This window comes from Somniosus microcephalus, chromosome 9, assembly GCF_052327205.1.
Source record: "Somniosus microcephalus isolate GS21.2 chromosome 9, FLI_Smic_1.0, whole genome shotgun sequence".
NCBI classification, from domain to species: Eukaryota; Metazoa; Chordata; class Chondrichthyes; order Squaliformes; family Somniosidae; genus Somniosus; species Somniosus microcephalus.
The window spans coordinates 240,278,858-240,291,415 of NC_140995.1; the positions used below are offsets into that span (position 1 = coordinate 240,278,858).

A 12,558-nucleotide genomic window follows, 5' to 3' on the forward strand; every position below is an offset into this window, starting at 1 on the left:
TTTATTTCTAGAGATATAGAATTGAAAAGTAGTGAATTTATGTTAAACTTGTATCGAACCTTGGTTGGACCACACTTAGAGTTCTGCGTACAATTCTGGTCGCCATATTATGAAATGGATATAGAGGCACTGGAGAAGGTGCAGAGAAGATTTACAACGATATACCAGAAATGCGAGGGTATACATATCAGGAAAGGATGAACAGGCTGGGTCTCTGTTCTCTTGAAAAGAGAAAGATGAGGGGTGTCCTAATAGACGTCTTTAAAATCATGAAAGGTTTTGATAGAGTGGATACAGAGAGAATGTTTCCACTTGTGGGGAAGAGCATAACTAGAGCCCATCAATATAAGATAGTCACCAAGAAATCCAATAGGGAATTCAAAAGAAACTTCTTTACCCAGAGAGTGGTGAGAATGTGGAACTCACTACCACAGGGGGTGGTTGAAGTAAATAGTACAGATGCATTTAAGGGGCAGTTAGCTAAGCATATGAGGGAGAAGGGAATAGAGAGTTATGCTGCTAGAGTTAGATGAGGAAAGATGGGAGGAGGCTCGAGTGGAGCCTAAACACCGGCATGGACTGGTTGGGCCGAATGGCCTGTTTCTCTGCTGTATATCCTGTGTAATCCTATGTAAATCTGGCTATGGTGAGGCCATCCCTGGCCTCCCGGGCAGCAATGTGGTCAGGTGCTGATGCCCTGTGTCCTGTGCAGCATCAGTTGATTGCGGAGAAGGTTGGTGGTGTTTTTGGTGCTGCTGGTGCGCCTGGTGCTGCTGGTGTTGGGGCTGATCGTGGTGGGATTCTGAGGACCAAGGTGAGATCGTTTCAAGAGCACTGATGCTGGTGTAATAGGTGGTAGGTGAACTTGAGATGACAGAAACGATCTGTCAGTGGTGAGAAAGGTTGTTCCAATGAGGTGACACTGGATACAGAGTTTACTCCAAACACTTGCAACCTTCATAAAGCTCAATCTGTCTTCCAAATACAGTAAGCAACAGTTTCTAAGCTTGGAGAGTGAACAGCTGTGAGATGGGAGCTTTTATACCACATTTTCAGCTGTCAAGTAAAGAGATCATTTCATGGTGACACAACTCCTGACCTCATTACCTGACGTGAACCTCGAGCAGTGTGGAGCCCGTGGGCAACCTTGTAAAATTTTATGGTGCACTCAAAATACTTTTTAAGAGGCTCTTAACAAGGTTGTAATAACCTAAATTGCCTCCCCCGCTGCTGCACGTCATCATCTGAAAAAGTCCTGTGGCGGTGGGTTGACAGCGGGTTCCTGACCCGCTGTCAAAAAAGAATTTTCCCACTCGACCTGCCACCTAACGCACCCACTGACCACCCCGAAAAATCCCCCCCCCCCACAGTGTTGTTCGGGAGGGAGTTCCCGGATTGTGACTCAGTGCCGATGAAGGAACAGTGGTATATTTCCAAGTCAGGATGGTGTGTGACTTGGAAGGGAACTTGGAGGTGATGGTGTTCCCAAGTGCCTGCTGCCCTTGTCCTTCTAGGTGGTAGAGGTCGTGGACTTGGGAGTTGCTGTCGAAGAAGCCTTGACAAGATGCTACAGTGCATCTTGTAGATGGTACACACTGCAGCCATGGTGCGCTGGTGGTGGAGGGAGTGAATGTTTAAGGTGGTGGATGGGGTGCCAATCAAGCTGGTTGCTTTGTCCTGGATGGTGTCGAGCTTCTTGAGTGTTGTTGGAGCTGCACTCATCCATGCAAGTGGAGAGTATTCCATCACACTCCTGACTTGTGCCTTGTAGATGGTGGAAAGGCTTTGGGAGGTCAGGAGGTGAGACACTCGCCGCAGAATACCTAGTCTCTGACCTGCTGTTGTAGCCATAGTATTTATGTGGCTTGTCCTGTTAAGTTTCGGGTCAATGGTGACCCCCAGGTTGTTGATAGTGGGGAATTTGGCGATGGTAATGCCATTCAATGTCAAGTGGTGGTGGTTAGACTCTCTCTTGTTGGAGATAGTCATTGCCTGCCACTTGTGTGGCGCGAATGTTACCTGCCACTTATCAGCCCAAGCCTGAATGTTGTCCAGGTCTTGCTGCATGCGGGCACAGACTACTTGATTATCCGAGGAGATGCGAATGGCACTGAACACTGTGCAATCATGAGCGAGCATCCCCACTTCTGACCTTATGATGGAGGGAAGGTCATTGATGAAGCTGCTGAAGATGGTTGGGCCTAAGACACTGCCCTGAAGAACTCCTGCAGCGATGTCCTGGGGCTGTGATGATTGGCCTCCAACAACTACAACCATCTTCCTTTGTGCTAGGTATGACACCAGCCAGTGGACAGTTTTCCCCGATTCCCATTGACTTCAGTATTACTGGGGCTCCTTAATGCCACACTCGGTCAAATGCTGCCTTGATTCAAGGGCAATCACTCTCACCTCACCTCTGGAATTCAGCTCTTTTGTCCATATTTAGACCAAGGCTGTAATGAGGTCTGGAGCTGAGTGGTCTTGGTGGAATGCAAACTGAGCATCGGTGAGCAGGTTATTGGTGAGTAAGTGCCGCTTGATAGCACTGCTGACGACACCTTCCATCACTTTGCTGATGATTGAGAGTAGACTGATGGGGCATTAATTGGCTGGGTTGGATTTGTCCTGATTTTTGTGGACAGGACACACCTTAGCAGCTTTCCACATTGTTGGACAGATGCCAGCGTTGTAGCTGTACTGGAACACCTTGGTCAGAGGCGTAGCTAGTTCTGGAGCACAAGTCTTCAACACGACAGGGATGTTGTCGGGGCCCATATTCTTTGCTGTATCGAGTGCGCTCAGCTGTTTCTTGATATCACTTGGAGTGAATTGAATTAAACATAGAAGAGAGGAGCAGGAGTAGGCCATTCGGCCCCTCGAGCCTGCTCCGCCATTCAATGCGATCATGGCTGATCATCCAATTTCAGCATCCGGTCCCTGCTTTCTCCCCATACCCCTTGATCCCTTTAGCCTTAAGAAATATATCCAACTCTTTCTTGAATATATTTAATGAATTGGCCTCAACTGCCTTCTGTGGTAGAGAATTACCACAGGTTCACCACTCTCTGGGTGAAGAAATTCCTCCTCATTTCTGTCCTAAATTGCTTACCCCTTATCCTTAGACTGTGACCCTTGGTTCTGGACTCCCCGGCCATCAGGAACATCCTTCCTGCATCTAGTCTGTCCAGTCCTGTCAGAATTTTATAAGTTTCAATGAGATCCCCTCTCATTCTTCTAAACTCCAGCGAGTACAAGCCCAATCGTCCCAATCTCTCCTCATACGTCATTCCTGCCATCCCAGGAATCAGCCTGGTGAATCTTTGCTGAACTCCTTCCATGGCAAGAACATCCTTCCTCAGATAAGGCGACCAAAACTGCACACAATATTCAAGATGTGGTCTCACCAAGGCCCTATACAACTGCAGCAAGACATCCTTGTTCCTGTACTCAAACCCGCTCGCTACGAAGGCCAACATCAAGGCAGCATTTGATCAAGTGTGGCATCAAGGAGCCCTAGCAAAACTGAAGTCAATGGGAATCAAGGGGAAAACTCTCCATTGGTTGGAATCATACCTAGCACAAAGGAAGTTGGCTGTGGTTGTTGGAGGTCATTCATCTCAATCGCATGACATCACTGCAGGAGTTCCTCAGGGCAGTGTCCTAGGCCCAACCATCTTCAGCTGTTTCATCAATGACCTTCCCTCCATCATAAGGTCAGAAGTGGGGATGTTCGCTGATGATTGCACACTGTTCAGCACCATTTGAGACTCGTCAGATACTGACGCAGTCCGTGTCCATATGCAGCAAGACCTGGACAACATTCAGACTTGGGCTGACAAGTGGCAAGTAATATTCGCACCACACAAGTGCCAGGCAATGACCATCTCTAACAAGCGAGACTCTAACCATCTCCCCTTGACATTCAATGGCATTACCATCGCTGAATCCCCCACTATCAACATCCTGGGGTTACCATTGATCAGAAACTGAACTGGACCAGCCATATAAATACTGTGGCTACAAGAGCAGGCCAGAGGCTGGGAATTCTGCGGCGAGTGTCTCACCTCCTGACTCCCCAAAGCCTTTCCACCATCTACAAGGCACAAGTCAGGAGTGTGATGGAATACTCTCCACTTGCCTGGATGAGTGCAGCTCCAACAACACTCAAGAAGCTCGACACCATTCAGGATAAAGCAGCCCGCTTGATTGGCACTCCATCCACCTTCAACATTCACTCCCTCCACCACCGGTGCACTGTGGCTGGAGTGTGTACCATCTACAAGATGCACTGCAGCAACTCGCCAAAGCTCCTTCAACAGCACCTTCCAAACCCGCGACCTCTACCACTTAGAAGGACAAGGGCAGCAGACGCATGGGAACATCACCACCTACAAGTTCCCCTCCAAGCCACACACCATCCTGACTTGGACCTGTATCGCCGTTCCTTCACTGTCGCTGGGCCAAAATCCTGGAACTCCCTTCCTAACAGCATTGTGGGTGTACCTACACCATATGGACTGCAGCGATTCAAGAAGGCGGCTCACCACCATCTTCTCAAGGGCAATTAGGGATGGGCACTAAATGCAGGCCTAGCCAGCCAGCGACGTCCACATCTCATCAATGAATTTAAAAAAACATACCATTTGCCTTCTTAACCACCTGCTGCACCTGAATTGGCTGAAGATTGGCTTCTGTGATTGTGGGGACCTCAGGAGGAGGCCAAGATGGATCATCCACTCGGCACTTCTGGCTGAAGATGGTTGCAAATGCTTCAGCCTTATCTTTTGTACTCGCTTGCTGGGATCTGCCATCATTGAGGATGGGAATGTTCATGAAGCCTCCTCCTCCTGATAGTAGTTTAATTGTCCACCACCATTCACGACAGTGGCAGGACTGCAGAGCTTTGATCTGATCCGTTGGTTGTGGAATCGCTTAGCTCTGTCTATAGCATGTTGCTTCCACTGTTTAGCATGCATGCAGTCCTGTATTGCAGCTTCCCCAGGTTGGCACCTCATTTTTAGGTATGCCTGGTGCTGCTCCTGGCATGCTTTTCTGCACTCCTCATTGAACCTGGGTTGGTCCCCTGGCTTGATGGTAATTGTAGAGTGAGGGATATGCCGGGCCATGAGGTTACAGATTGTGGTGGAATACAATTCTGCACATCATGGATGCCCAGTTTTGAGCTGCTAGATCTGTTCTGAATCTATCCCATTTAGCATGGTGCTGGTGCCACACAACACGATTGAGGGTGTCCTCAGTGTGCAGACGGGACTTCGTCTCCACAAGGACTGTGCGGTGATCGCTGCTACCAATACTGTCATGGGCAGATGCATCTGCGACAGGTAGATTGGTGAGGACGAGTTCAAGGTTTTTCCCCTCGTGTTGGTTCTCTCACCACCTGTCGCAGGCCCAGACTTGCAGCTAATCCTTCAGGACTCGGCCAGCAGTTGTGCTACAGAGCCACTCTTGGTGATGGACATTGAAGTTCCCCACCCAGAGTACATTCTGTGCCCTTGCTACTCTCAGTGCTTCTTCCAAGTGGTGTTCAACATGGAGGAGTACTGATTCATCAGCTGAGGGAGGGCGGTAGGTGGTAATCAGCAGGAGGTTTCCTTGCCCATGCTTGACCTGATTCCATGAGACTTCATGGGAGTCAATGTTGACAACTTCCAGGGCCACTCTCTCTCAACTGTATACCACTGTGCCGCCACCCCTGGTGGGACAAGACATACCCAGGGATGGTGATGGAGGAATCTGGGACATTGGCTGAAATGTATGATTCTGTGAGTATGACTGTCAGGCTGTTGCTTGACTAGTCTGTGGGACAGCTCTCCCAATTTTGGCACAAGTCCCCAGCTGTTAGTGACGAGGACTTTGCAGGGTCGACTGGGCTGGGTGTGCCGCTGCCGTGTCCCGTGCCGAGGTCAATGCCGGGTGGGCCATGCGGTTTTATTTTTAGTATAGCTCTTGTAGCGGTTTGTTACAACTGAGTGGCTTGCTAGGCCATTTCAGAGGGCAGTTAAGAGTCAACCACATTGCTGTGGGTCTGGAGTCACATATAGGCCAGACCAGGTAAGGACGGCAGATTTCCTTCCATAAAGGACATTAGTGAACCAGATGGGTTTTTACAACAATCCGGTAGTTTCATGGTCACCATTACTGATACCAGCTTTTTATTCCAGCTTTATTTAATTAACTGAATTTAAATTCCCCAGCTCCCGTGGTGGGATTTGAGTTCACGTCTCCGGATCATTAGTCCAGGTCTCTGGATTGCTAGTTAAGTAACATAGCCAATATGCTGCCATCTCCCGCTGGCAGTGTGTACAAGCTGTGAGAAATGGGTGTGAGGCTTGCAGCAGTGCTAAGTGTGTGAGGGTGAAGCAATGACTGTTCGGTATGAGGCCTGATTGATAGAGATAGTTGGTAGGTGAGTGAAGGGCGGGTGGTGAATTGAGCACTCTCTGTGCCTAGTGGTTCAGTTGAAAGGATACGGCATTTGAGGATGAATTCACTGAACTTGACCACTCGTGTGTGGTCATTAAGCTTTTTGCGGTACTGCATCAAGGTCCTCAGGGCTATACTGCTCGCATTGACCGCGATGGCTATCTGCTCCCATTGCCTTCTCAGAGTTTGTCTGGAGGGCCCCCTGGCCCCCTGTGGAAACAGGACTTCTCTCCTGTCCACCACCTGCACCAAGGCCCCCAGTGCTGTGTCAGAGAATGTTGAAACCCGCTCTCTGTCCTGTTGCACCATCAGTATATCTTCTCCTTGCTCACACTCTCTTTCCCAGCCACTTGCAGCACCTGCTGCAGCGAGAAAGCACCTCCCCTTTACGAGGTGCAGGCTGCCTTTAAGTAGTGCAGGTTACTTTTAAGTGGTACTAGCCTCGCATGAACTTGGGCCCCCTGCTGAGGCTTGCAGCCACACAGCAGCGTGTTCAGCACTGGGCTGCATGCTACTATTATTTAAATTAACAGGTAGCATGAAGTTTGCATGCTGCCTGCATCGGAAGGATCTGGATCTGTATGATCGCACATCGTGATCCCTGCACCCATTTTCTGGCCTTGTCCAATTTCTAAGCCTTGATCTTTACCTGTTGTTTGCCTTTGCCCTCTTTGTTTGCACTGTCAAATGAATTGGTTTCTCCTGCCTGTACAGTAGCCGTTTCAATGATGAGTCTCACCTTTCCTTAACCTTTCTCATTCAGATTCTGACTGCGCTGCTATGACACTTTCAGCTTTTATTTCCTATTAGTGGCACTCACTTATTGCTAAATAGAAAATACATTGAAATGTTCTGTGTTATTTGTTGTGTTGTTTGCCATGCCACTTAGCTCATGCCCTAAGGGTGTTTAACAAATTTATTTCCTGTAGCCTGCATGGCAGCCCGCTCACTGATTCTGGATTGGCTGTCTTGAACCCAGTCCTTTCCCTCCATCCCTCCCTAATATCACTGGACCTTGGAGACTGTATTCTGGGAGATGAAGGAATGAATCTCATCTGTGGACTGTTACCGCCCGACGGCGCAAAGTCAGGTAGGAATTATGCGTGTCATTTGTGCTGAATAAGCCCAACAGGCAGTGGGGACTAGAATCTCAATGTTTCATTGACTCGGCTTAGGCAGCACTCCCAGTGCCTTAGTTGGTAAATTTATCAACTGGTGTGCTCTGGTATCATCTATATTCTGTGCTGAATTAGCTAATCTCAGGTGATGCAGTATTATGGGATATTATCATTGGGAACAATGCCCTTAGGCTAATCTCAGATGGTGCAGTATTATGGGATATTATCATTGGGCACAGTGTGCTTAGACTAATCTCAGATGGTGCAGAATTGTGGGATATAATCATTGGGCACAGTGTCTGTAGACTAATCTCAGATGATGCAGAATTATAGGATATTATCATTGGGCACAGTGTCCTTAGACTAATCTCAGATGGTGTAGAATTATGGGATATTATCATTGGGCACAGTGTCCTTAGACTCATCTCAGATAGTGCAGAATTATAGGATATTATCATTGGGCACAGTGTCCTTAGACTAATCTCAGATGGTGTAGAATTGTGGGATATTATCATTGGACACAGTGTCTGTAGACTAATCTCAGATGGTGTAGAATTATAGGATATTATCATTGGGCACAGTGTCCTTAGACTAATCTCAGATGGTGTAGAATTATGGGATATTATCATTGGGCACAGTATCCTTAGACTAACCTCAGATGGTGCAGAATTATGGGATATTATCATTGGGCACAGTGTCCTTAGACTCATCTCAGATGGTGCAGAATTATAGGATATTATCATTGGGCACAGTGTCCTTAGAATAATCTTAGATGGTGCAGAATTATGGGATATTGGCCTAGAAATTCATTGTAGCCACTTTTGGGGCGGTAAAGTCGGGCGGCCCCTAAAATTTGCGGCCGCCGCCAAATCGAGGCCACTTCTCCGATATTCATTAGCTTCGCCCTAAGAGTTTGCTCGAGCGCTAAAACTGGCGCTGCACGCCTCTCTTCAGGCGCTAAGCCGGCGGGCCGGGGCGCTAAACCGGAAGTTGGGCGCAGGGCAGGTGCGGCGAGCTGCTGATTGACGGCAGACACTCTGGCTCCGGTGAGCTCTTAAAGGGGGAGGGTGGATTTGTTTTTTTGAAAGGCCGACACTGGTGTATTTGTGGTTTTAGGGAGGGTTTCTCTCCATCACTTTGCTATGTGTTCCCGGCACCACCACCACCACCACCACCACCACCATCCTCACCATCCTCCTCCACCTCCTCCTCTTCCTCCTCCTGCTCCTCCTCCTCCTCCCCCCGTACCATTTCTAGTACAGGAGGGCCCTTTAATTTGCGCTCCCCGCGGCCCGCATCGGCTGTGTACCGTTCCACTTCACAGTCGTTAGGGCCGCCCGGCGCACAATGGGCCGGCGCGAGTGAAGTTCCGGTTCGGGGCGCACAAAGGGCGTTGCACTAGTAAATGACGTCATGATCTGCGCGCACAGCAGGGCGTGCGCTAAGACTTTGCGCCGGCGCTAAATGTGTACTGAAGTTGGGGCGAAGCGCAGATCACGCTGCGCCCGGGCGCTAAGCGCCTAGCGCTCGAGATCTACTCCTCCTAAGGCGCTAACGGCTGGCGCGCCCAACTGAATTTCCAGGCCATTATCTCTGGGCACAGTGTCCTTAGACTAATCTCAGATGGTGCAGAATTATAGGATATTATCATTGGGCAGTGTCTGTAGACTAATCTCAGATGGTGCAGAATTATAGGATATTATCATTGGGCAGTGTCTGTAGACTAATCTCAGATGGTGCAGAATTATGGGATATTATCATTGCACACAGTGTCCTTAGACTAATCTCAGATGGTGTAGAATTATGGTATATTATCATTGGGCACAGTGTCCTTAGACTAATCTCAGATGGTGCAGAATTATAGGATATTATCATTGGGCAGTGTCTGTAGACTAATCTCAGATGGTGCAGAATTATGGGATATTATCATTGGGCACAGTGTCCTTAGAATAATCTCAGATGGTGCAGAATTATGGGATATTATCATTCGGCACTGTGTCCTTAGACTAATCTCAGATGGTGCAGAATTATGGGATATTATCATTGGGCACAGTGTCCTTAGACTAATCTCAGATGGTGCAGAATTATGGGACATTATCATTGGGCACAGTGTCCTTAGACTAATCTCAGATGGTGCAGAATTATGGGATATTATCATTGGGCACAGTGTCCTTAGACTAATCTCAGATGGTGTAGAATTTTGGGATATTATCATTGGGCACAGTGTCCTTAGACTAATCTCAGATGGTGCAGAATTATGGGATATTGGCCTAGAAATTCAGTTGGCTGCGCCAGCCGTTAGCGCCTTAGGAGGAGTAGATCTCGGCCTAGAAATTCAGTTGGTTGCGCCAGCAGTTAGCGCCTTAAGAGAAGTGAATTTCGGGCGCTATGCGTGTAGCGCCCGGGTGCAGCGCAGTTTGCGCCTCGCCCCAAATTAAGTTGACCCTTAGCGCCGGCGCAAAGTTTAGCGCCCGCCCGGCTGCGCGCGCAGAAAATGACGTCACATCCTCGTGCAACGCCCTTTGCGCGCCCCGATTCCAAACTTCAGTCGGACCGCCCCATTGTGCGGCTGGCGGCCAGAGCGTTTGTAAAATGGAACGCAACACAGCCGACGCGGGCCCCGGGGAGCGCAAATTGAAGGGCACGTACCCTGCAGTATAAAGGGCAGCCATCTTGCAGCAAACACTCTTGTGCAACGGATTTCTGGACACACAACAAGGAGGAGAGCTAACTGGTTTCGTGCAGCAATAGCTCAGGTATTTTTGGACTCAGGCCAAAGCGCTGCAAGTGCCCTGTTGGAAATTTGACTGTTTGCCAGCATTTGATGGGGGTTGCATGGGGTGCCAACGCGGAGTTTCAGCGCCATGTGCGTAGGGCTCGCAGACGCGGGGTCAGAGGGGCAGCCCTGGCTCGAGGCAGAGGGGGCAACAGGCGTCGGCAACATAGGCCTTACCCAGTCAGGGTATACCGCCAGCAGCGCTCCTACCTCACCATGAGTGGCGCGCGATGTGTAAGAAGGCTGAGATTCCGAAAGGATGTGGTTGCAGAGATCTGCCACCTGCTTCGCAGAGATCTGCGTCCAAAGCTCAGGTGCAGGACGTCTCTGTCGGTGGAAGTGAAGGTGACGGTGGCATTGAACTTCTATGCCACCGGCTCCTTCCAATCCACTGTTGGGGACATAGCTAACATATCCCAGTTCGGCGTGCATCGCTGCATCCGCCAGGTGACCGATGCCCTTTTCAGAAGGAGACGCCAATTCATCTCCTTCCCCATGGCCCTGGAGAGCCAGCATCAGCGTGCAGTGGGATTTGCAAGACTCGCGGCCTTCCCCTTGGTGCAGGGCGCCATTGACTGTACGCATGTGGCTTTGCGGGCACCTCTGGAGCATGGCGAGCAGTATCGCAACCGGAAGGGCTACCATTCTCTCAATGTGCAGCTGGTGTGTGACCACAAGCAACGCATCCTGGCTGTCAGTGCCTGCTTTCCAGGCAGCTGCCACGATGCCTTTATCCTGCGGCAGAGTACTGTGCATGACATGTTCGAGGCACAGCCTCCCCCAAGAGGATGGCTACTCGGGGACAAAGGCTATCCTTTGTGTACCTGGCTCATGACCCCGCTCCACGCGCCCAGGACCGCTGCTGAAGAGGCATACAACGAGAGCCATCAAAGGAGCAGAAACATCATCGAGCAAACTATTGGGGTCCTCAAGCAGCGGTTCCGCTGCCTTGATCGTTCCGGCGGACCTCTGCAGTATTCGCCGCACCGGGTCTCCCAATTTGTCGTAGTTTGCTGCATGCTACACAACCTGGCTCTCCGCAGGATTCAGGCACTGCCACCTGACGTTGGACCACCACCTCAGGAGGAGTAGCTGGAGGAGGAGGAGGAGGAGGAGGGGTACGTTCCCAGGATGGAGTGACAAGGTCCAAGGGCCGTCCGTCGCCAGCTTATTGAACGTAACTTCTAAGCCCCCTGTCAGGGAATGCCTTGTGGCCATGAAGCAAGATGAATGCAGCCGCTCCGCAAGCCCTCAGCCGGCGAAGGCAACAAAGACTAACAAGAACAACCATGGACACTGTCTGAATAAAGATAAATTTATATTTGACAAAAATGAATCCCCTTCCCACATGAATCCCAAAAACAATCAACGGCCCCCACAAAAAGTGCAACAAACGACTCACTCCCACAACCTGGGGAGGAGTAACTCCACATTTGAACAAACCAGGCCTCAACCTCGGCCTTAACGCAAAAAACATACCCATAAACAAAACAACCATGGGCAAAATAAAGATGTCCACTGCCATATAAAATGAAAGCTGGCCACACCCTCTACTTAGTGGCCCGCGAGGGCGAGACCTTGTCCAGCCTTTTGGCGCCCCTGCCCGGCCTGCTGCTCCTCCGCAAGCTCTGCCCAGTGGCTGCTGCGAGGCTGGGGGAAGGCACCTGAGGGTCAGATGTCCTTCCGCCAGATGGCCTCGGGGGGCGGCCTACACGGGCTTTGGGCCTCGAGGGGCCGGCTGTTGATTGGCGCACATGTGCATGCCCACCATCAGCTCCAGCCGCTTGCCGTTGACGCTCCACTGGGGGAGTGGCGGCGACGGATGGCGCAATGTGGGCAAGCTGGCGTATTGGAGGCGCTGGCTGGTGATGTCGCACGCTGGCACTCGCCCGGGCACGCACTGCACGATCCGCACCAATCAGCCGAAGGGCGGATCGCTGTGCTGCTGCAGCGCGGCGGGTGTCCTGGCGATGCCTGGCTGAGGCAGCGCGTGTGGCAGCAGTGAGTGCCCCTGTTGCCCTGGTCTGCGCCCGCATCACATCCGCCACTGACTTGACGGCATCAGCCAGCGACTCCATCGCCGGAGGCATCCGTTCCACTCCCTCCATCATCATCCGGCCACTCTCGGCATTTGATGCCCCAAACTCCCGCACACTGGTCGCCAGCGACTCGATGGCCTCAGGCATCCGTCCCACCACCTGCATGAGCTCTGTGTGGCGG

General features: G+C 50.6%; 1 protein-coding gene across 1 annotated transcript in view; it reads left to right on the plus strand.

Annotated features, from left to right (window-relative positions):
* lrrc73 (leucine rich repeat containing 73) overlaps positions 1-12,558 on the plus strand; it is a 223,443-nt gene that overhangs the window by 98,771 nt on the left and 112,114 nt on the right. Inside the window, exon 2 of the mRNA XM_085998248.1 lies at positions 7,374-7,534. Coding sequence (XP_085854374.1) covers positions 7,374-7,534 — 161 coding nt within the window. The remainder of the gene's footprint in view (positions 1-7,373; positions 7,535-12,558) is intronic.